Here is a 25,978-nt window from a genome sequence, read left to right on the forward strand (position 1 = left end):
TCTTGAGAACATCTGCTTTTATCTTTTCCCGTCAGGACCGCTGTAGACAAGGCTCCTGTCGTCTCTCCTGTGGGCTGCCCCAGTAGCCTTCCAGCTGGTCTTTCTGCATCCACTTTGCGTCCCTCCGCACCCATCCATGCACACGCACACACCCACACGCAAAGTTAAAAAGTCACCAAGAATACAAAACACCTTCACTTAGACTTCTAGATGGCATTCCATTGTTGGTCGTCTGGAAATCAAATTCATTAACAAGGTGTTCAAGGCCCCACCTTCCTCTTCTGCCCCATGATGCACCAGCTCCCCACGGGCTCTGCCCCATGCACTGCTCTTCCAGCCTCAGTACTTTCAGCTGCTCCTAGCCCACTCTGTACCCCACCCTCTGCCTAAGGCACCCCGCACCCCTGGACTTAATTCATCCGTATTCTTTCATTTCTCACATTTCAGCCCTAGCGTCATTTCTGCAGGGAAACCTTTGCTGTCTCCACAAGAATGTTAAATCTCTCTGCGCTCCTGAAAATTAAGCACTCATAACCAAGGATCATTCATGAAGAGTTGCTTTCGTTTTTATTTGTTTAACTCTTGGTAGTGATTTTGTTTTAGGATCATTCATGAAGAGTTGCTTTCGTTTTTATTTGTTTAACTCTTGGTAGTGATTTTGTTTCTTAACAGTTCTTGGTGTGTGTTTTCTGTCTCTGACTCTTAAGATTTCTATTCTAATTACTTGGCCTTTGTTAGCTATAAAAGCATATGTCTTGGGGTGCCTGGGTGGCTCAGTGGGTTAAAGCCTCTGCCTTTGGCTCAGGTCATGATCCCAGGATCCTGGGATCGAGCCCCGCATCGGGCTTTCTGCTCAGCAGGGAGCCTGCTTCCTCCCCACCCCCCCTCTGCCCACCTCTCTGCCTACTTGTGATCTCTGTCAGAAGAAAATAAAATAAAATCTTTAAAAAAAAAAAAAGCATATGTCTCTATATTCTCAAGAAACTACATAAGATTTACTGACGTGTAAACATGGAAGGATTCTCTCTGGAAGCGGGGTTGCTAGAAATCTAAATCACCTTTGAGTTTTAAACTAAACCATCTGGCTGTTTTATTTATTCATTTTTTAAAGATTGATTTATTTATGAGAGAGTTTGCGAGCACTGCACGTGGAGCTTGATGTGAGGCTCGATCCCAGGACCCTGTGCACATGACCTGAGCCAAAACCCAAGAGTCAGCCGGTTAACCAGTTAACACCATTCAGGCTATTTTAAAAGTTACACCTCTAGCTATTTTAAAAGTCATATTGTCATTTTGTTATTTGGAGAGTCATACTCTTATTTTTTTCTAATTTGGGCCATTTGTTGACATAGTAAACTGGGCTATTTATAATTTTTGGATGGGGACTTCAAAATGTCTTCCTCATTCTAAAAAAAGTTGCTTTCTTATGGTATTTGTTAGACTAAACTGTTTCATTTCTTTTTCTTTTTCTTTTCTTTCTTGAAGAAATAAAATATTACAGATCCACCTGAAGCCTTAGGTGTTATTTTTAGGTTCTATTCATGTATTTTCCTACTTGGAAGTAACTACTATTCTGAATTTGATCTTTTTATTCTCATTAAAACTTAAAGCATTTTTCACATTGTGTGTTTCTATATGTAAAACACTACATATTATTTATTTTTAAACCTCTTGTCTTTCTACAACACATTGTCTTAAAGTTTTAGTCATGTTAGTCTGTATAGCCCAGTGCCTTTATATTCGCTACTGTTACTGCATACCACTGAGAGAGGATGCAACAGTTTACCCATTATCTTACTCATAGGCATGCTACAGTTCGGGGTTTTTTTTGGCTGGTGAATGTGTATAGGGTTCCTGGTGTTCTTGTGTTTCACTTTTTTCTCCTTGTTAGTTAGCTTTCCATTTTCGCTGCAAAAGCAGTGCTGCACTGATCGTTATTGTGTATACCTTTTCTGTGAAGATGTTTAAAAGGATGTATGTCTCCAAGCAGATGTGTTAGGGTGTATCTCTCTAAGCGGAATTGCTAGGTTGAAGGTCACACGTATCCTCAACTTTACTAATACTGTTATATTGCTCTTCAGAGTGGTTATAACGGTTTATACTTCTGCCAACACTGTGAGATTTACTGCTGCTCTGCGTTCTTGCCCACACCTTATGTTATCGGATTTCTTAGTTTTTGTCAACCTTGTGGGTGCATTATGGTATCCCATTTTAATTTCCATCCCTTCTAATTCAAACTATTTTCACATCCGATCTATTTTATGTTTAATATATTTTGTCTGAAATTACTTGATTCGCTATCTCAAACAGTACGTTTATTTAGCACTAGCTTGAGCTCGGAATTGTCCAAGGCCTTGGGAAGGACTCGAGCAATATAAAATTGGTACTAGTTGATAAGAAATAAGAATCTTATAATCTTGTAATCCATCTAGATGAAATTTGGGAAAGTGGCCCAGCCTGTCACTTAAAAAGCATTACCTTCTCTTAATGTTGGAACAAATAGTTGACCTAAAGGTTGTCAAGGTTGGGAAGCAATATTGAACAACACTTTTATTTTTTTTAGTTAGAAATCGTCTAATATATATTCATTTACTTGTATTCAGATCTCTTTTTTCAACTACCATTTCATGGGAAGAACTTAAGAACTTTGTCTGAAGTTGTTATGCGACTAGCAATAACTTTATAAAATATGTGGTGTGTCCACAAGATGTCTGAAGGCTGAAAATAGAGTGAGGGGATGACCCTAGAAATTTAAAAGCCGAAAGTTTAATCTATAGGGTTCTGTTAATATCGGCATATCATATATAAATCATATATATATTAATCATATCAATCGGGAAATCATATATAAAATCTCTCTCTCTGAGAGAGTCTCAATGACGACCTAGCAGTTTCTAGGAGCTGAACAGCACTTGCAGGCTAAAGCAGTGCCCACACCTCTCATTGACAGACCAGTAAATGGCTATGAAAGGTACAGATAGGATTTTTATAAAGATTACAGTGAAGGCAAAGGAGGGCTCCTGCCCCTCACCAAACCCAAATCAGGACAAAATATTTAAAAGGCCAAGAAGGCTGTGTCAAAAGGCACAAGAAGATCTGAATGTCACCCTCCTCTCCTATGAGCCCCAGTTCCCGTGACAGCCTGGAAGAGCTCCCCCAATGGGAACAAGCCTGACCACTCTGCCTTTGTCAAGGTCCCCGTGGCCGCAGTGTTGTTCTCCATCTGCCTCAAGACCAAAGGAGCAGTGAAGGGGTCCTGTGACCTTGATGAAGCCAAGGGCAACACAGTGAGCGGGTCTGGTGGAAGGAGGGTGTCCATTCGACTGGCCCCTGACTACGAAGCTTTGGGTGTAAATAGAACGAGGATTGTCTAAGCCATGTCCACGTGGCTGCTTCTAAATATAACAGATTTCCCCATCATCAAAAAAAGAGTAAGAAGCAAAAGGAATAGAAGCAATGGGAAGCAAGAGAACAGCCGAGGGGAGACACAGAAAATGCTCACAAATGAGGCAAATACTGATGAACACTAATGGAGTTTGACCCTGACCTTAAGCCCTAACTAGAAGGACTGAAATGAAAAGTAAATATCTCCCTTGTTGACTCACTTCAGTTCCCTGGAACAACGCCAAGAACCAAGGAGGAAACAGTTCAGGCCGCTGAACGTCCAAGTATTCCTACTTGATCATGAAGTCCGAACAGGGAGGGCCCCCCCGCCTCGCCGACGGAGCAAGCCCGCCGCGGGCCTTCACGCAGAACTCGCTTCTCGGACTGAACACACGGGGCTCCAGCAGGCTCTGACCTTGATTTCAGCCCACAGCAGGTCTGGAGAGTATTTGTGAATTCGGAGCATTCCTGCTAAGTTGAAGAATGCTGGAAGCATCATGATGTCACAGTTTGAAAACGAGCAAGAAAAGAGTGAACTAAAAATTCGAATCAGAAACTCAAATAGTCGTGTGGGGCTCTTTAACGTATTCGCAAACCTTTGTTTTCCTGGCTTGTACGTGACGTAGGACGCATACAGTAATTGATATTTTTAACAATAACTGTCCATCTCGAGCTATGCTTCTTAGCATGGTCTACATTTTCAGCTCTCCTTCTGCCCTCCACCGTCTCCACCTCTCCTGAGGAACAGCAAGCCCTGGGAACACGGGCGCCCTCGCTGAAGATGGTCTGCTCTGGGCTGAGGGATCACATCCATGTATGTGGCTCACCCTCTCTCTGGCTCTCTGCTTCCTTTGACTCGGGCCGCTGAAGTGGAGGCTCTGATGGTAATTAGCCCCGTCCCTTTCCTGTGTGCGGCCAGCTGGAATATTGTGGTTTTGGGAAGGGGTAAGGGGAGTTGTGAAGAGGAGGAGACATCTTAGACCTTTTACTAAGCCATGTGCTACTGTGTGGTTGGCCCCGATTCTCCGGATCTGTGGTGTTAAGGACCCAAATCTAGCTGACAGTTGAAGCGTTTCTTTGGGAAGAAGGGTGATAGGTGGGTCAGGCCACTGGCTTTCATGGTCCGAGGTCAGTGTGCCCCTTAAAACACACTAAAAACTTCTTCCAGCAGCAACCACTCTTCCTCTTTCCACAACTGCCTGTCATTTTTAGCCGACACACACCCAGCCCACACAGACCCATTCATGCTCTTACTGGTTACGGTTTTTTCCTCTCTCTTTGTCAGTGATTACTGAAGGAGAGGAAACTAAGGATAGAACAGCATATTGAAGACATCTTGAGATGGCTGTGTGTTACTCTTTTCACTGGAATAAAAAGTTACATTCTGATGAGAACTTGGGCCCTTCCTGTAACTGTTTCCCTGGCTTCATCTCCAGAGGGCAGTAGAGTGGCCTTCTCGCTACATTTTTGTAGGGACATTTTTGTTAGATGCTCCAATTTTCAGAAGATAACTTTTTTAAGGATTTTATTTATTTATTTGAGAGAGAGAGAGAACAAGAAAGAGCAGGAGCAGGGAGAAGTGGGAGGGGGAGAAGTAGACTTCCTGCTGAGCAAGGAGCCTAATTGAGCTTAGGCTCAGTCCCTAAGGCCCTGAGATCATGACCTGAGCCAAAGGCAGACTGACCAGCGGGAAAGTAGGTAGAAGCCCTCTTCCACTGCAGTGAGGAGCTGTTAACTGAAGACGTACGCTAATGGGAAGAAGTATGAAAAATGATATGGATATTTAACATTTAAATTGAATAAAATACATCACCATTGACCAGTCTTTTCACATAAGTGAAGGTTCCACCGTACACTTCTAGTTTGGGTCTATTGATTGGCATTCAGCTTCATTTTTCTTGCACAAATCTCACCCATAAACTCACATTTGCTGCTATTTCCAGTTTTGTTTTGTTTCTTTAATTAATAAAGGGAGAATTTAAAGACACCCAGAAATGATCTGAGAGCAGACCACTAGATTTTATTTTCATCCTTGACATTTAGCTTGCCCACACTTAAGTGGACAATAATTTCTGTAGTAGCTTTTATCTAGTATTCACAGATTATTCAGTTTGGCTTGTTTTGGTAAACAATAAACTTTAGTTCATTGGTTTATGTAACATTTAGTTGTATTGGACAGACTTTAAGGCAACCCCCAATGATCCCTGCTTCTGGTGTTCACACCTTTATATAATTCCTTTTCCTTAGATGTGAGCAGGACCTCTGACTTGTTTCTAACCAATAGAATATAGAAAAGGTGATGGGCTTTCATTCCCATGATTACATTGTGTTATTTAGGCCTGTCTTGCTAGGCAGCCTGCCCTGGAGATTGTCCTTGCTGGCTCGATAAAGTAAATGGCCATGTTGGAGAAGGCCGCTTGGCAAGGACATGGAAGCGGTCTCCAAGACGTCAGGGTGGCCTCCGCTCAGAAGCCAGCAGGAAGCCGGAGTCCTCAGTTCTGTAGTTGCAGCCTGGGTTAGCTTGGACATGGACTCTTCCCCATGGGACCCTGAAATGAGAGCAGCACCTTGATGGAAACGGGAGGACCCAAAGAAGCCCTGCCCAGAAACCATGAGATGATACATGCGTATTGTTCCAAGTTGCCAGGGTGTGATAATTTCTTATTCAGCAATACAAAACTCATATATGAATTACATTAGCTGTTTGCAGTAATGTCTATAGCTGACAGATATGTTTGGGGCCTAGATAACCTTTGGTAAACCTGCTGTTCAGCTTTGGGAGCTCGAGGGTACAGGGAGCCCCGCGGACCATGAGCATGGAGGGCGCTCGAGCGTCGCACGGGCTTTGCCGAGGGCATACAGAGTAACGGTTGACAAAGCAGAACCCACTTACCAGCTTCTGTCCTGCAGTGCTTGTGAGTTGTGATTTTATAGTCAAATACAGCAACCTCACAGAGAAAGTCTTAATAAGAAAGCAAGACCAAGTAAAGCAAACAGAGGTCATTTACTTATGTGTAAGTGTGGGAGAGCCAGATTGGTTTCAGGGACTTTTCTACTAGAAATACACAATAACTATCATACTCGTGAATGCAAATGACAGTTACAGTAATGCTGCTCCTATTAATAACAGGTCTAGCCACTTTAAAATCTGTATAGTATAGCAAAACCGAAATGGGGACTATTTGTGTTTATTCTGAGTAATACATTCTTCAGGTGTAGGGTTCAGAGGGAAAAAACCAGTATTTAAAAAAAAAAAATCTTCATTATCTAAAAATATATTTATACCTGAGTTACAAATAACCCTTTTTCCTTATAAAATGATTTTTTTTAATGTTTAGGTGGTTGATTTTATTACTCAGTGCTTGTAAAATGACTTCATGAAAGCCATGAGTTTAAAAGTAAGAGGCTGGCATAGTATTTGACTTGTTTTTCAGGGGAGAAGGGAACTCTGGTTAATAAAACCCAGAATCATCAGATTTGTGAGTTGTGATTTTATAGTTACATGTGAATTGTATAAAAAGGCTGAAAGCAGAAGTATAAGTTTTCTGAAAATCTAACCCACTTGTTGCCTCTGCTGTCAGCCAAAGGAATCCCTGAGCAAAGGTCGTCTGATGCTAGGCTCCCTTACTTCCTCTTTTTCTGGAGGTGCCAGTCTTACTTGGAGGACGGTTCATCCAATAAGCAGAGGAAGCCTAGGTGGGGTTAGAAGCTAAGACAAAAACCCTGTTCGGAGGGAACTGTGCCCCCAGAACACGGGAGATTTCACAGAGCCCCACCCCAGCATCAGCCTCCAAAGTCCTGGAGGGAGGGATAGTTACTTGGATTCCAGGACTCCCTGGGCACACTTCCCTCAGCTGACCTGAGGCCACCCCACCCAGACCAAGGCCTTTTACCTCCCTAAGACCCACAAGGGAAAAGTGAAGGGGATGTGACTTCTGACTTCCTCTGCCAGGGCCTCCAGGGCTACTTGTGTGAATGACCCATTCTCTGATGTTACAGAGTAGAATTGACAAGGTATTTGATGGACAACCCATGTTTGCTACTGTGCACAGGCTTCTGGTATTGTCGGAGATTGGAACGGGCTCAAAAATTGGCTTGAGGGTGCTTGGGTGGCTCCGTTGGTTGGACGACTGCCTTCGGCTCAGGTCATGATCCTGGAGTTCCAGGATCGAGTCCCGCATTGGGCTCCCAGCTCCATGGGGAGTCGGCTTCTCCCTCTGACCTTCTTCCCTCTCATGCTCTCTCTCTTTCTCTCACTCTCTCTTAAAAAAAAAAAAAAAAAATGGCTTGAAAAGACTGAAGCAAACAACTGATTAAAAACTGGTCAAATGATCTGAACAGACATCAAAGAAAATCTATACGTGGCAAATAAGTCTATGAAAAGATGGTCAGTGCCATCTGTTACTAGGAATTATGACTGAAACAATGAAATAATACCACTACACACCTATTAGAATGTGAAAATCCAAAACACTGACAGCACCAAACACTGCTAAAGGATTTGGAGCAGCAAGGACTCTCATTGCTGGTAGGAATAAAAAATGGTATGCCCGCTTCGGAAGACAGTTTGGTAGTTTCTCAGAAAATCAACATACTTACCATATAATCCAGCAGTCATCCTCCTTGGTATTTACCCAAATGAGTTGAAAACTTAGGTCCACACAAAAGCCTACGAAGAGTTCGTAGCATAGCTTTATTCGCAGTTGTCAAAACTTGGAAGTAATCAAGATGTCCTTCAGTAGGTTAGTGGATAAATTAACTGGTAATGTTGATATAATGAAATGTTATTCAGAGCTAAAAAGAAATACTCTATCAAGTCCAGAAAAGACGTCATAGAACCTTATGTGTATATTACTAAATGAATAAGGTCTATCTGGAAAGGCCACATACTATGATTCCAACTATATGATCTTCTCAAGAGACAAAACTATGGAGAAAGTAAAAAAGTCTAGTGGCGGCCAGGGATTTATGGAGAGGGAGGGATACATAGATGAGACACAGGGGCTATTTGGGACAGTGAAACTATTCTGTGTGATACTGTAATGGTGGGTACATGTCACTATCATACATTTGTCAAAACCCACAGAATTTACAGCACCAAGAATGAACACTAATGTAAACTATAGACTTGGAGTGATAATGTATCAATATAGAGTCACTGATGGTAAAACAATGTACTGCTGGGTGTGGGACGTTGATGGTTGGAGAGCTTGTGCGTATGGGGATGGGAGGGGCAGGCTAATTCTATACTTACTGCTTAATTTTGCTGTGAACATAAAACTGCCCTAAAAACACCTATATTTTAGGTGTAATGTAGACATGTACACACACACACACACACACACACACACAACTTCTGATGCTATATTCCTCACCTCCTTCTAGCCCACGGACCTGAGTAAGGCAGTTTGGTCAACAGACATCTCTCTGAGACAGGTGTTCTGTCTTGACAACAGTCTGGTGGCAAACTAATAGCTGCTTTTTAAAACCCGTTAGTCATTTTAGGGAGGGAATGAGACCCAAACCCTATGGGGCTCCCTCTAAGTAGAGATTGTTCCCTTTGTCAGAAGCTCCAGTCAGCAAAAACCACCAGTAACAGAGACTTATAGCTCTAAGGGGTCATTTGGGTTATGGGGTCCAAGATAGAAAAGACCAAGCAGCGTAGGCACTCAACATTTCTTGAGTTCTAGCCCGTCATGTACAGAATGGGGGTGGGGGGCAAATTAGGTGGAAGGTGTTCTCGCAACATGATCAAAAAACGAAGTTTCTGGGTATTTAGGGAAACATGTCAAGAATATTCATTATAACACAGATTGAAATAGTGAAAATATATAAATAAGTTAAGCATCCTCAACAGAACAGTATATAAACTGGTTTCTTCTTATAATGGAACACAGCAATTCTGGTAAATGAAGCAGATCTATACACAACAGAGATAGAACAAAGAAACATTATGTTGGAGAAAAAATAAGTTTAGAGAAATAATTTCAATATGACTCCATTTATATAACACAAAAAAGTAATATTGCCATTTATGTAAGTAATATTGCTATTTATATATATACGTATAGAAAATTATAAAAGTATGTAGCTTGTTACATACCAGCCTTAGGGCTGTGGTTCTATCTAGGGTGGAAAGGAAGAAAAAGAGGTGGGGATGAGCTTCTAGCTATGACTATAATGATTAATGTCTTATCAATATTTTATTAAATAAAATTATTAATTAAATATTCATGGGCGCCTAGGTGGCTCAGTCAGTTGGTCATCCTACTCAGTATTGGCTCAGGTCATGATCTCAGGGTTGTGAGACTGAGCCCCACACCAGGGTCTACACTCAGTGCAGAGTCTGCCTGAAATTCTCTCCCCCTTCTGCTCCCTCTCCCTCTATTCCTCCCTCTGCTTGTGTGTGTGCGCTCTCTCTCTCTCTCTCTCTATATATATATATATATAATAAATAAAATCTTAAACATAAAAAATTATAAATTTGAAATATATAATTTTATTTAAAATAATAAAATATTATGAAAATATGACAGAATATTAGCATAAGTTGTTTATTCTTGGTTTTAGAGAAGTAGGTGCTATATTTATTTCTGTACTTTTTTTTTTATTTAAAATTTTTCAGTGTTCCAAAATTCATTGTTTATGTACCACACCCAGTGCTCCATGCAATACATGTCCTCCTTAATACCCACCACTGGGTTTACCCAACCCCCTTCCCCGCCCCCTCCAAAACCCTCAGTTTGTTTCTCAGAGTCCACAGTCTCTCATGGTTTGTCTCCCCCTCTGATTTCCCCCAACTCTCTTCTCCTCTCCATCTCTCAGTGTCCTTCATGTTTTTCTTTACTTTTTAACAAATTTGAAATACTTCATAATTCGAAAAGTGAATGAAGAACATTTATTCCAGGAAGAGGGGGAACAGCTTGTACAAAGGCCCTGAGTGGAGAGGGATCTTAGCAAGCTCACCTGAGAAGGATGCTGGTTGGCTTGAGTGAAATCCGTCTAGGAGACATCCATCTAGTTGTTATCTAGAGTGTCATGAGATAAGCATGGTAAGGTAAGCAAGATCTTGATTTTCAAGGCCTGGTAGCCCATGTTGAAGATTATGGGTTTTGTGCTAATGGCACTGGGAGACCGCCAGTGGATCTGAAATAGTGTAGTGTTGTGTGGATAATGAACTGGAGGATGGGAGTATAGAAAAGGGATGCAGAATGGATGTTTACAGAGACGTGTGGAATCCAGTGTTGCCGGTGTGGATGGATAGAGTTGACAGAGGTGAGATGAATTTTGGAGATCAAGTCAACAGGTCTTGATGATTTATGTGACCATGAATACATTTGCTTTCATATTCTGTTTATTGATATACAGTTTTTAATTGTTAAAGTTACTTGATCATAGATTTCATTACAATTTATTTATAAATATGTATGTATGTGCACACACACATACAGAGAGAGACTTACATACTGCCTGCATTTCGGTATGCCAATTATCAAGGATCGCTGGGACAAGATTTCTGTGGTAGATAAGCCTTAAGTAGGTTTTTTCACTGGTGTTAAATCTTTTGAGGCGTATCAATGCATTATATTTCTGTTTCTAAACTTGTGTTAAAATGCACATAAGATTTATTGTTTTAACCATTTTTAAAAGTACAGTGGTATCAAGTACATTTACATTATTGTGCAGTCATCACCACCATCCAACTCCAGAACTTTCTTCTTCTTCCCTAACTGAAAGCTCTGTGCTCATTAAACAATAAACCTTTATTCCTGTCACTCCAGGCCCTGGCTACCTTCTATGTCTATTAGTTTGACTAACTTATCTAGATACCTAATATGCATGTGGAATCACATGGTTTTCTCCTTCCGTGACTGGTTGATTGCATTTAATATGATGTTCTCAAGGTTTTTTCATGTTATAGTGTATGTCAGAATTTCTTTTATTTTTAAGAGTAAATATTATTCCATTGTATGGATATACCACAATTTGGTCATTCATTCCTCGGTGGACACTTGGGTTGCTTCTACCGTGTAGCTGTTGTGAATAATACCATTGTATTATCATAACATGGGTATACAATACCTGTTTGAGTCTCGGCTTTCAGTCTTTTAGATACCTACACTCTAACCACATCCTTGCCAAGATTTGTTATTTATTGTTTTTTTGTTGTTGTTGTTGTTTTTTATATTTTAGTAGTGGCCATCCTGAGTCTGAGGTGTTATCTCACTGTGATCTTGATTTGCATTTACCTAGTAATTAATCATGTTGAGCAACTTTTCATGTTCTTCCTGGCCCTTTGTCTATCTTCCTTAGAGAAATGTTGCCTCTGAAAGCATCAACTTTACATGTATTCTGATAAAACATATGTCATAATAAAGACTTTTTGGAATATCATCACTTATTCTATTTTCTTGAATTGATTTTGAACTTAACATGTTCTCAAAGACAACATAGAGGGGAAAAAAATGCCAGGTCAGACTTTAAAAAAATGGGCCCTATATTGTAAAATAAAAGGAATGGAATTTTTAACACTTGTGTTTCAAAAAGTGACTGATTTTCAGTATTCCTTGGTTTTATATAAAGTGGTAAATATAGGGGTGCCTGGGTGGCTCAGTGGGTTAAAGCCTCTGCCTTCAGCTTATGTCATGATCTCAGGGTCCCGGGATTGAACCCTGCATCGGGCTCTTCGCTCAGTGGGGAGCCTGCTTCTCCCTCTCCCTCTGCCTGCCTCTCTGCCTACTTGTGATCTCTCTCTCTGAAATAAATAAATAAAATCTTTTTTTAAAAATGGTAAATATATTTTTACTGTCCTTTACTGCAATTATATGTTTCCCTAAAAATGCTACTGAAAATAGTTTTGTTTCCTTTTCAAATTTTATTTGGTGTAGGTTTATATCATTTAATCTTTCATAAAGCGTCTGATCAGCCAGTGGAGATAACTAAAGAACCAGGACTCCCCTCCCTGCCCCCAAGGAATATTGGTTTTGGATAAAAATTATGTGTAAGATCGTTTAGTTTCATTTTTACAGTGTTTTTCTTTTATTTGCAGTAATGAAGAGTAGTCAAATAAAAATGTTGAGTTTTATGGTATATGGTGTATTTACACCTACCTGCACATAGAACCATCTGGATTCATCTTGTTAAAATTGTCCTGGAAATCAAGTGTCAGCAAAGTTAGAGTTGAGCCTGAGGAACAAATCTCTTGTTTCTTTCTTAGGTCATTACCAGGATCTCCTAGTGTCTTGTAAGATGATGAATTTCTTCAAGTGAATAATTTTAACAGAAATATGTCTACCTGTTTTCTTTAACAGCTGTTTCGAGAAGTACGAATAATGAAGATATTGAATCATCCTAATATAGGTATGAAATTTACATATACAATTAATGATGAAGTATATTCTTTAATTTGAAGCTATTTGAAAAGATAGAATTTTAAGGGTGTTCTTTATAAAAAGAGTGATAACCTGAGAAAGTGATATTTTTGGTAAAAATAGATTATAAAGAAGTTAATTGAAGGCTGCAGATGGCTATTTTCTACTACCTTGCTGTCTTGTGCTCTCCACTAAAATAATACATGTGACTTGGGGTTAATGCATATGAATATTTTTTGTATCTCCCTACTAAATGGTTCTAAACAGCAATTGGATACCATTGAGGTATTTACAAGAAATGAATTCTAGATAATTTTGATAAAATGCTTTTGGATTTGACTGTAGTTCATAGGGAAAATCACTAAATTGAATTTTTAAGAAAATAGAATTTATTTCAGTTTTAGTTTACTTATTCCCATAAGTTCTTATTTTTCTCTACATATACAAATAAATATATTGAGTACATAGGAAGTTATTGGATTGTAAGAAGTAAAAAGTAATTTTTCTTTTAATCTGCTCATTTTCTTAACACTTGTTTCTTTTACACTTAAAAATCTTATGTTTATTAGAGTTGTTAATGTGATTATTTGTGATGAATAATTTAAACTACGTAAGTTTGATAACTTGGTAGCTGTTTAACCAGAAACTTTTGTAACACCACATAATTAGAGAATTTTTTTGTTTCTCTGTCAAAGATTGTTTAACATTTTATGATAAGGTCATTATAATAAGTCTCCTTATAAGCTTTAATTAAAATTTTGTTATTCTGATTTTAAGCTTTTCCCTTTTTATTATATTATTCTCATTAGAAAAAGTAATGATTTTTTAACCCCAGAAACTTAACTCTTTTGACCCAGCAGTTGGTTCCAAATCACTTTGTGGTAAGTAGTTTTCCTCCATAGTAGTAATAACTCTTGAGCGAATTTTTCAGTTTAAAATTATAATTAATGATTTTTAGTAAATACTCAAATTTTCCCTTGGCTGAGGGAAAATTTATACTTAAATTAAAGCAGATCCAATATGTGCTAATAATTACAAGTTATATCTCTAATTTCTTTTTTCAGTAAAATTGTTTGAAGTTATTGAAACAGAGAAGACCCTCTATTTAGTCATGGAGTACGCGAGTGGGGGTAAGGATGAGAGGGATGGAAAAGTTCTCTTTGATGAGACATACAGAATTATCAACACCTGAAGGTTCATTGTAACACTTATGTCTTCACTGTAACACTTATGTCTTCACTGTAATCACATTAATGAATGTATAGTTTTATTAAAAATACCTTTAAGTGATATATCTTAAGTAAAATTCAGTGTTTACTCTCAAGATCCATTGATCCTACATTTAAAAGTCACATTTTGGCTCAGTTAAAAATTGCCTAGGGACATTTTTCTAAACTTTAAATTTGCATTGTTACCAATGAATATTTTGATTCTCTTGTCTAAATATTATTATTGTGTTTAAAAGCACTTGGCTGTAAGGGAATCTCAAATTCACAATATATTTAATAAAGTTTATAGTAAAAGCATGTTCTAGGACAGATGTTTATTTCATTGATTGTTTGTATATGACAGATTCTCAATATACATGCATTTTCAAGATAATCCATAAAATGTTTCAATTTAAACAAGTATTGATTTATTATACATGTTATAAGTCAGAAGACTGAGTCGACAGAAATAAGATGTGTTTGCAGAATATAATATATACTTTGACTACATAGTGTCAAAAGTAAGAGTGATTTTTAAACATTGGTATATAATAGAAAATTTTTTTCATCTTCTGAACTTTTCTTCAAATGAGAGGTATGTCTGCTCAAAATCACTGTTGTGTTAAGCATTAAGACTTTCTTAGAAACACGTTTAAAATTTTTTGGAGATAAATCATTTAATAACTAAAAAAAGAATGTTTAAGCAGTTGAAGAATAAAGGCTTTAAGCAGTTGAAGAATAAAGAAGTTAAGCAAATAGAAAAGAGGGACGGCAGCTGAAATTAATTAAACCATTTTTACTAATTATCTTTTTTGCTAATCAATAGAGAAACTTACTTAGGGTCGAATTTAGTGTTGAGTCCTTTTAGCTAATAGAAGTGTAGAGAATTTTATGGTAATTCAGATTTTATGTAAGTTGGATAAAGAGAATTTATTCTAGTCTTTTGTATCCAAACTATGTGTTTTTATACTGTTTCTTAGATTTCCAAAAATGTTTACTACAAATATTACATATATTTTAATAGCTTTTTCTGTTTTTAATGCAGATTGAAAGTTTTAGTAGGTTCGGGTTTTTGCAAAGCCTTTTCTCAACCTAAAAGTATTTTGATGTAGGTTTTTTTTACTTAACCTGAAAACCTATGTCATTAAGGTTTATTATTACAGGATTTTAAAAATATATTAATACAGCCATGTGAATTTGCATAAAATGTAGTTCTATAATAAAATCAGTGAACCTACAGAGATATCACATAATGAACTGTTTCTTTTTTTCTATCCTTTAGTTAGATTTATATAACAGTTTGTCAGCGTGGGAACCCTGGGTAATATTTTTAGTTCAGTTGGACTCTTTTTTTCCCTTTTACTGATCTGAAGTCTAGAGAAAGGGGCTAGACATGCTTTGATAGGAGAAATTACTTACCGCTAAAAATCGGTGGACACTTCTGATTTCATGAAGGTTCACCACAAGGCTGTGTTAATATTAACATGTATGCTGTTTGACAATAGATGGTAAGTACAGTCAACTCTCTATTGGTGCTAATGAAGGGGAGCAATGGCTGGGGTACCAGAGAGCACATGGGGTCATCACTGCTCTCCTTCAATAGCAGAGTTAGGAGGGGCCCTGGGGTGCAGTCTGCAGAGGTGTATACCTGCCCAAACCAGGTGCTCTCTCATTCCATTCTAACTCCTAGTGATGAGTTTTCTTTGAGTCTGGCTCATCAGTGACCCTTTCACAAAACCATCATGGCTCTGCAGTGGCAAATCTAGAATGATTTCCTTACCTTTTTAATCTATAAATGGCAAGGTAACTTTTATAATCAACATTTAGTATTTTTCCTCTGAAATTTCTAGACATTTTAGGATTGACTCTCACATGAATAAAGAGTTGAGTTAAACAGCTGCCTCTTTGTCAGGAGTATTTAGATCATCTGATTCTGGCTCACTAACAGAGCAAGAGATCTTTGGTGATTAGGTAGGCAGGAAACTCATTTATGATTCAGAACCATATTTAATCCAAAAGAGCCTATAAAAAGTAGGTGTAGGGGCTGCTCTGGAATGGTGTGTTGATTCCCTCTTTCATTCATGGAAACAATATTTATTAAATGTTTCTGTGCACCAGATGTTACTCTGGTGCTGGGAAACACATGGATGAGCAAAGACACAGTCCCACCCTCGAGAAGATTACATTCTTTGGGGAAGCAAATCACAAGCAAACAGTATATACAATAAGTGAAGGACTAAGTCTCATAAACACCTGGGGTGCGGACTTTCTGAGCAGGACTCAAGAGCAGTCCATATTTTTGAACTCTTGCATACATCTCTCCCAGCCTAAACTCACATATCTAGAATTAACTACTGTGATGGGTCTACCAGAGCATCCATTCATTTGTTTTCATCATCCCATTCAGTCATTTAAGTATGCTTGATTTCATATGTTGTCTGACATTCTAGATGTATTAGTTTCATCTGACATACATCATTACATATTTGGTTTTTACTTATATATTTATAGGATTGATATTGAATATATATACAATTTTCTGTATACTTAAATGCAAATATATAATTTATTGAGTGCTTACTATATGCCAGTCACTGTGCTAATAAGCACATGCATTATTTCATTTAATCTTAAAACAGCCATGTGAGATAGGCACTGGTTAGAAACTGGGTCTTAATAAAGTTAAGAAATCTTCCTAATACCTCCCAGTAGCTACTTGGGGCTAAACCAGGATTCATATCAAAACTGGTCTGATTTTAAAGCCTGGGTTTTAACCAATTTGCTGTATTTATAAGAACTCTTTAACCCACTTTGCGAGTTTTTAATATACATGTATATCTATATGGTGTATGTTATAAGGACGTAAAAAATAAATTTCTCCCTTACACTGAGATATTTTATTTTTAATATTGTAACTAAATATTAATTTGCTTTTTTATAGTATTGACTAAAGAAAAATGAAAAAAACTTCAGACATGTAAAGTAATGGATCTAATGGGAAATTTCTGTAGTTTCTAGCTTCAGTTATTTCAGCAAGTATGTATTGTCTATCCACTTTGTGTTCTCTCATGGGGATAGGGCAGGTATGACAACTAAAGCTCATTTGGAGTAATGGGAGATGCACGCAGGATGGTTTAATTCTGTGTGCGTACTTAAAAGTACCAAAATAGATGAGATGAGTATTGTGAGAATAGCATAGAGTATAGGAAGGAAGTGGCTGAAATCAAAGCGAATGGAAGTAGTGAGAAGGAGTTTGACCAAGACTCCATGACGTGTAGAATTTAAAAGAGAGAGATCCGGCGTGCTATGACTTTCGTTACTTTGTCTGACATGTAGGTTCCAAATACAAAGCCAAATGGAACTTTTTGATTGCTCGAACTGTGGCTTCCCTTTATTAGAATGGATAATAAAGAGTTGACTGTATTTTTGTGTAATACTTGAAATCAGAAAGCAAGTTTTTTCGGTTATTTTTTTATGTTTTTATCACTTATTTTTAAAAGAGTTTTGCTAAATCATAAGCTGCTACAGATACTCAGTTCTATGTGTAGTTTTTCCCTTTTTTCCTTCGTGTAATAGTTTGTGATTTACGTAAAACTAGCAAAAAATTGTGGGCCATAAGCTTCTCTAAAATCAAGGCAAAAACTTGACATTGCTTATATTGTTAACTGAAAAATTTATGTATATTTTACTGCCTGCTTTACCTTTCTGATTCAGGTGAAGTATTTGATTACTTAGTTGCCCATGGAAGAATGAAAGAAAAAGAGGCCCGTGCAAAATTTAGGCAGGTATGGAAAGTAGTTTTTAACTTTGTTTTGCTAATGTTTTTAGTAATATACAATGGACAGTATCACATTATATACTCTGGACTTCAGAGTACATGGTATTTTAAAAAGAAAAATTCTGCTTTCTTATACTTTTTAAGAATGGGAAACTAAAAAAGAAATTTGTTCTTTCTGAATTTAAATTGAAGATAGTTGCATATGGTTATTTTTAGAAGATCATAAATAGTGAAATGTTTATAGGTGAGTGTCATTAATTCATTGATAGTTTTGGAAATATAGATGAAGAAAGAAAAGAAATACTTAATCCTTTACCCAATAATTATTATCAAGTATTTTTAGCTTTATGTATTTAGTATATATGCATAGTGCTTAAAGACATTATTGTATTTTCCTTTGTCATTAAAGACGTCTTGGTATTAGAACTCATACCTTTTAGATTTAAAGACTGTGGTCAGTTTTATTTAGTCAAGTGGGCAAAAAACCTTATAGATGTAGTAGAAGACTATGGCAAGATGTGTATATTTCCGGTTCAAATGGAACATGGCTTGTTATAGAAATTTAAAAAAAGGAAAAATAAGTTCATCTAGGATTTTACTTCTAATTTTTAGGAATGAAGTAATTAACATACATTATAAGTTACCATAGAAAAGACAAATAATGAATTGTAAATTATTCATAAAATTTATTGAAGTAAAATTTCAGCAGGCAACTTGCTCTACCCAAATTTTACCTTAGAGAATTTAAAATATTTCATTTAAAAATAGCTCAATACTGGGGCATCTGGGTAGCTTAGTCATTAAGTATCTGCCTTTGGCTCAGTCAGGATCCCAGGGTCCTAGGATTGAGCCCCACATCGGGCTCCCTGCTCAACGGGAAGCCTGCTTCGCCCTCTCCCACTCCTCCTACTTGTGTTCCCTCTCTCGCTGTGTCTCTCTCTGTCAAATAAATAAATACAGTCTTAAAAAAAAAAAAATAGCTCAGTACTTCTGTAAACGTGAGTCCTGATTCTCTCGTTAAAGGGGTCCTCCTGTGATCAATCAGTTGGGGAAACACTGAATATGGTTATAGGGTCTTCCTCTAAGAGATGTTACATCTATGTTAATATATAAACAATTAGAAAAAGTTGAAAGTTCTGGAGGAGAGGGAAGGAAAAACCTGTTTCACCTTTTTTTGACATAGTATTCTCCAAATTGATCCCTAAGTGAGTTTGTTTGATAAAATGCTATTGTTGATATCTCACAGAGTTATTACTTTTTGGAACATAATTTGTGAGATGCTATGTACCAAAGATAGGCATACCCCTTTGATTCAGGATAGATTCCTAGAAACTTCATCCTAAAATACCTGAAATCTAAAGACAACCAGTAAGGAGGATGGAATGTTGAAAGCCTGCGTGGGGTTCAGTCACTTCCTGTTCAGTCCTCTCCGGTCCCGGGATGGAGGCTCACCTGGACTGAAGCCCTGGTCATCACCTTCAATGTCATCGTTCTCCCGGTATCAGTCACGCAGTCGTAGTTAGGAGCCGACCAGCATAAAAATTACACTTGACGTTGAATATTTCCCCTGGAATCCGCTACTACCCTAGTTCTTTTTAGTCACCCGGCTGTATTTATTTACTGAAATCATACTGTGTGGAGAAAACTGTGTTGGGTGCTCTGGAATTAGAGAAGGTGACAATATGCCCTGCTGTTAGAGTGAACTTGCCCATCTTTCCTGATGGCTGGAACACAAGACGTTTTCGTAAAGATCCAAATAATTACAAATGGGCTCTTTTTAAAAATGAATTTTGAATTATTCTTAGAAATACTCTTCATTTTGCAGAGGTTGAGTGTCAAATGCTATTTAAAATGTCATATAGTAGGAAATATTTTCCTTATTAAATATTAAATGTATTTACTATCTGTATGCCTTCCTTTGGAATTAAAAAGGTAATTCACTCATCTTTTTAAAAACCAGGGATGCAGACATACACAATTTAGTAGTCATTTGACAAAGGGTTCTATTTACTCTTAAATTTGCTTTTGAGATGCCTGGTTTTCTTTATAATGTAATGAAGAAGATAAATGTACACTTTTGTTTTTTTTGCTCTGTATCATGAAATTATTTTTTTAAATATAAACAGTTTAGGAATGTACTGTGTTATCAAGTGTATACACATGTATGTCCTTGCCTCTACTGTTGGATACAGCCAGAGACAATTCAAGAGCACTTCAGTGCCCATGGACCGTGCAGTGCCACTGCATTCCTGATGTTCGAAGGACTTGAAAGAAAATTACAATATTGATTCAACTCTTCCAATATCAAAGCTACTACTTAAGGCTTGGGAATTCCTGACTCAATTATAAATTAATTGCAAAGCAATCCAACATTTGCACCTCATGGCAGAACACTGACAGGTCTGAATTTAGGGTCAGTGCAGGGTTGATTATAAATCATGTTTTCAAGACCCATAAGGGAACAGTCATAAGGAAGTTTCTACATCCTACTTAATGAGGTACAGAATGTTTGGAATGAGAGGGTCTGGCCATAGAACAAGACAATAAGGTTTAGGCTTGTGCATTGGGACTCTAGCAGTGAATCAGATAGAAGGCAGAAATTGTACCCTGTGGGATAAGTTTAGCAACATTATAAGCCACCACATTTAATTGATAGAAGTCAGAGGTCATAGAGTTTGGGGAGAATGAAGTGCTTGATACAGAGCATTCTCTTAATTATCTTTCTGTTCTTAAGGTTTTAACACTCAGGAGATTTTTATCCCAGAATTGCCTGTAGAACAGCTTTCATGGAGACCATTCTGTCTAATGTTGAAATGCGTGTCTGTTAACCAAGTCATGTATCTATAACATGCTTCACTCTAACCAAGACAAAGTGACTTGAAAACCAGTATTACTAAAATTAGCCTTGTAGGACATTCATTAAGATGCATTATATTTACATGTAAGTGTGTATATCTCTTGGCAAATCAATGTGTTTTAATGGAAATTGGATATTAGATTTTAAAGCGTATTGCTTAAGGAGACTAAAACAAATATTTGTTATACGATTCTGCTGTTTGGGGGGATTTACACTTCAAATTGATTATAATCATTCACAATTGCTCTGCTTAAAAACATCTAGTGGTTCTGTAGTACCTGCTTGGTTTGGAATTCAGAGACTTTTACCAACCTGTCAACGCTTATTCCCACGACTACCATTTTCCCACCTACTTTTCAAATACGTCGTGTAGCCTCAACCTCAGTGCATTTCACCACCTTCCCCCTGCCTCGCCGTCACCAGATGGCCACATCTTCAAATGCTACCGTCGTACAGGATGGCTTAGATCAAATATTCCGTACTCCAGGCATTTCTAACAGAAATTGTTCTTTATTTGATGTGGTTCCCTCACTTATTTGTGCCTCTGCTTCTATGGTTCTGCCTTGTACGGTGGTTGCTCATATACATGTTCTGTACATGTTTTCTCCTGATCAGACTTTCAGCTTCTAAGGGCAGGGTCCGTGTAGTGTTCATTTTGTGTTCCCCTGGCAACCAGCACATTTTCTTGCACATAGCAGGTACTCAATAAACTGACTTTTGAATCAAAATGAACTCAACTGAATTACATATTACTCATTGTGTGTAGATTTTGTTTCGAATTCATGTTTCTGTCTGAACCATTTAATAGATGTTAGAATAGTGTACTGAGCGATCAGCCTCACTTCTACTTTGAAAGTTTTTTTAAACCCATATTTTTATCAGCATGGTCATACTTCACATCATCTTTAGACTTTAAGAAATCTCACTTCTATCTCCATTTGTAAATGCCTAACCAATATTCAGCATTCATATTGTGTTTCCATTTAACCGAATCCACAAGATCGAATGTTCTGCTGTGCATTAAAATGGCCGTCCTCCTGTAGATCAGATGTAACGACGTGTACAAAATAGTTCTTACCTTGATTGCTATCTGATTCTTTCCATTTCTCTATTTTATGTAGTAAACAGCTATCGAAGAAGTCTTTATAAGCTATTTCTCACTTGTATCTTTGGCTCCTACTGTTGGTTTCCATCTTGTTCAGTCGTTGTCCACGAAGAGCTCTATGTAACAATTAAAAATTCTAGTTGCATACGAAATCTAGTTAAGGGTAAAATACTTGCTTGACTGACCTAATAAGAGGCTTAAGATTAAATTTCATTTTCCTCCCATTTCTTTTTTTTTTTTTTTTTTTTTTTTGGATAATTGGGTTTCATCTTAAGGCTGAACGATTTTCCCATTTCTTTATATATGAACAAATACAGGACAATGCCACATACCCCACTGATAAGGTCTTAGTAAATTGGCCTCGCTTAAAAAAATGGGCCTTGGACACATTTCATTATAATTCCTAAAAGAGATGGGTTCATGTGTTCCAAAGCTCTTATCCCAATATTGGGATAAACCATTGATCAGAACTGCAAACTGTATACACTTGATTATGTCTGTCAGTAGAAAAATGTAACAGCCCACAGAAATCTTCATAGACTCTGACAAAGAAATATTTTAACAAGAGAATGCTGCTTATCTACACTGTCCACATTTAAAAGTGAACTTTTCCTCATTTTAACTTTATTCAGAACTGAAGGAACAGGGAGATTATTTAATACTACTTTGAAATCTGAGTTGGTAGTTTATCTCATTTGGAGGTTGTCATAGGGGGAAAATTGCAGTGTTTTTACCATAAAATAATTATGCATCTTTTATCCAAATATTTATTTTAGATTGTGTCTGCTGTACAGTATTGCCATCAAAAGTGCATTGTTCACCGTGATCTTAAGGTAAGCCACTAGTTTTATAACAAGAAGTCTTAATCACGAACAGATGTTTTGTTAATACCGGAGCCATCTCTGGTTGCTGAGTTGTGCCAGGCGCTCCAAGGAAGGAGTTTTTACTTCATCCTCATAGCAACATCATGAAAAGCGATATTTTCACTGAGAAAGTGAAGAAAATAGGATGAGAAGTTATCTAACATTAAGGCTAGATAATTTGATTCCCTATCAACAAGCTTGTTTTAATAGGTAAATGCGCAACTTTGTCTCCAACTAAAAAGGCCCGAGATCCCTTCAGTCAGAAGCGAGGTGGGGGTGCAGGACAGGTGTGTCTGTGGCGGGTCTGCCGGTGTCCGTTCTCCACGCGAGAGCTCGGAGAAATGGGAAGTCTCTCACATGTTTTGATGAACGTCAAATGCATGTGATGAGTATAAACTAGCTTACTTTGGAATAAGACATGGAGACAGTCAAGAAAAGTTTGTGGCAGTGAGCATGGGAGCACAGGTATCTCTTTAAGGTCCTCGTTCATGTCCTCAGGATAAACACCCAGAAGAAGGGTTGCTGGATTGGGTAGCAGTTCTCCTTTTCGTTTTTGGAGGAACCTCCATCGTTTTTCCCGTAATGGCTCTGCCCGTTTACATTCCCACCGGCTCTACCGGGTGCCCATTAATTTTGCCCACTTGTTCTCTTTTATAGTTTTGATGGTAGCTGTCCTTGTCGGTGGAAAGCGTTACCTGATTTTGGTTGTGATGTACGGTTCCCTGGTGGTCAGTGATGCTGAACGTGCCTGTCTGTCATGTACCTATTGAGTCATGTACCTATTGGCCACGTTTATGTCTTCTTTGGAAAAATGTTCAGGGACTTCTACTCATTTTTTAATTGTGGTGTCTGGGGGGTTTTTTTGGCTACTGAGTTGTATGAGTTCCTTATATATTTTGGACAGTAATCCTTTATTAGTTGTAAAGTTTGCAAATATTTCTCCCAACCCATAGGTTACCTTTCTGTGGATGCTTTCCTTTACTATGCAGAAGCTTTTTACTTTAAATGAAGTCTCATTTATTTTTGCTTTGGCTGCCTGAGCCTGTAGTGTCATATTCAAAAATTAATAATACTGCATTGAATACTGGGAAATTTGCATAAGAAAATAGATTTATCTATGGATGTGGTCTCATCACACACACAAAAATAACTCAGTGAGGAGGTGATAAGTTAATTAGCTTGGCTGTTGTAATCATTTCACTATGTATATAAAATCATTGTATTATTGTACACCTTAAGTATATATACCATTTTCATTTCAAAATATTAAATAGGAGTACCTGGGTAGCTCATTTGGTTAAGCATCCGACTCTTGATTTTGGCTCAGGTCATGGTCTTGGGGATGTGAGATCCAACCCCACTTGGGGCTTCCTGTTCAGCAGGGAGTCTGCTTGATGATTCTCTGTCTTCCTCTCCCTTTCCCCCTTCCCCTGCTTGCACATTCTCTCTCACTATCTCTCCCTCAATAAATAAATTTTAAAAAGAGATGGTATGGCTTTCTTAGGTATGCTTTTTTTTTTTTTTCCTTTTATGAAAGTAGAAAGTCCTGGAACTAAAATATTTGTCTTTTTTTTTTTTCCTTTTTCTCTCTTCCTCCAAAGTTAACTTTCATCGTTCCTTACATAGGAACCTATTTTTCTTTTTTTACTTTTCTCCCCATGACCTCTGTCAGTTACTCTAGCACTGGTCTGCATTATACTTAAAAATACTGTCTTAAGGCATGCCTGGGTGGTTCAGTTGGCTAAGGGTCTGACTCTTGATCTCAGGGTCATGAGTTCAATCCCCAGGGGGCTCCACACTGGCCATGGAGCCTACTTAAAAAAAAAAAAAATTGTCTTAAGTGCCTGTCAGAAGTCTAGATCCTGTACTTTGGCTCCATTTTTCTGAGCTTGCAGATTTTCTACTGTTCCAAGATTTCGTTTCTTAGTTTCCTTCCAGCTATTTTAAGGAGAACTCACTTCCACAGATAAAGAGAAAGTACAGGACTGCTCCCCTGGTTGTGTGTTTGACACCCAGCCTATCATCTAATTTCTTATATGAACAGAAATCTGGGGGAAAAAAAATCATGTTCAGCACCCTGAGGTTACCTCCAGTCTGGGGCATGGGGTTTCCCCGCACTCCTGGAGTGGACCGGCGCATCCCTTGGGCTCTGCCCTGGTGAGGCAGGCCAGCCAGACCTCTTCCCAGAGACTAGGAAAGTCCAGCTTGCTCACACATGGTCTCAGAAATTTACAGTCACCAGACCCTTACATCAGAACATCAAAATAACCTGGTTTTGTCACCCAGCCCATAAATGTTAGGATTTAAAATAAATCTTCCAAATGTATGTGCTGTGACAATATGTTAATATCACAAACGTCACCTCATTATTATCACATATTTTGGGGTGTTAGATGTACGTCCGTTTTTGTTTTTTTTTAATTAAATTTAATTTTGTGTATGTGTGTGTGTGTGTTCCAGAATTCATTGTTTTTGCGCCACACCCACTGCTCCATGCAACACGAGCCTTCCATATTATCCACCTCCAGACTCACCCAACCCCCCACCCTCCTGTCCTCCAAAACCCTCAGTTTGTTTCTCAGAGTCCACAGACTCTCATGGTTTGTCTTCCCTCTGATTTCCCCCAATTCACTTTTCCTTTCCTTCTAATGTCCTCCATGTTATTCCTTATGCTCCACAAGTAAGTGCAACCATATGAGAACTGACTCTCTGCTTGACTTATTTCACTCAGCATCATCTCCTCCGGTCCCGTCCATGTTGATACAAAACTTTATGGTCAAATAATCTTCGACAAAGCAGGAAAAAATATACAGTGGAAAAAAGACCGTCTGTACCGCGGTTTTTCAAAACAGATCCCAAGCTAGCATGCCCTAAAGGAAAAGGCGGGCAAGGGAAGGAAGAACTGTGTGGTGGGCGGAGTGCCTGGCTCTCTAGCGATACGCGGAGCTCTCGTTTTACTCCTTTCTGTAACCCCAAAAAACACATCGACAAAATATATATATATAATTTTCTTAATCTATCCGTTATAAAAGAGTTTCAAGCAAAACATGACAAAAAAGAAAGCCTTTATTGAATTGCTTATATTTACAAAAGGGTCATTTAAAACTTTTTTTTTTTATTTTAATGATTCTGATTTAGGATTTTGGAAAACCAGCATCTGAAAATATATGGGTGGAAATCACTGCTTTCTACCAAAATATACCTGCAGAAGAGCATCTAGTTTTAGAACAACAAAAGGAAATCTAAAACAAACAAGGTCTAGTGAAGGCACTACTGTATTGTTTGGTTTTACTGGAAGAGCAGAGCTTGGCTGAGGGGGCGTTCTGGAAGAGAGGACAAAGGATTGAATTCAGTAATCACAGGACCCCTGGCTGGCAGTTATTTTAGGTATACTCTTGAGCTCAGCATTAAC

General features: G+C 38.0%; 1 protein-coding gene across 4 annotated transcripts in view; it reads left to right on the forward strand.

The window, feature by feature from the left end:
- The window catches only part of MARK1 (microtubule affinity regulating kinase 1), a 116,519-nt gene that overhangs the window by 54,625 nt on the left and 35,916 nt on the right, over window positions 1-25,978 (forward strand). For all 4 annotated transcript variants that reach the window (XM_082703032.1, XM_082703033.1, XM_082703034.1 and 1 more), the window contains exons 4-7: window positions 12,696-12,744; window positions 13,820-13,885; window positions 17,678-17,748; window positions 22,480-22,536. In XM_082703032.1, coding sequence (XP_082559158.1) covers window positions 12,696-12,744; window positions 13,820-13,885; window positions 17,678-17,748; window positions 22,480-22,536 — 243 coding nt within the window. The remainder of the gene's footprint in view (window positions 1-12,695; window positions 12,745-13,819; window positions 13,886-17,677; window positions 17,749-22,479; window positions 22,537-25,978) is intronic.

This window comes from Mustela nivalis, assembly GCF_964662115.1.
Source record: "Mustela nivalis genome assembly, chromosome: 16".
Classification (NCBI taxonomy): domain Eukaryota; kingdom Metazoa; phylum Chordata; class Mammalia; order Carnivora; family Mustelidae; genus Mustela; species Mustela nivalis.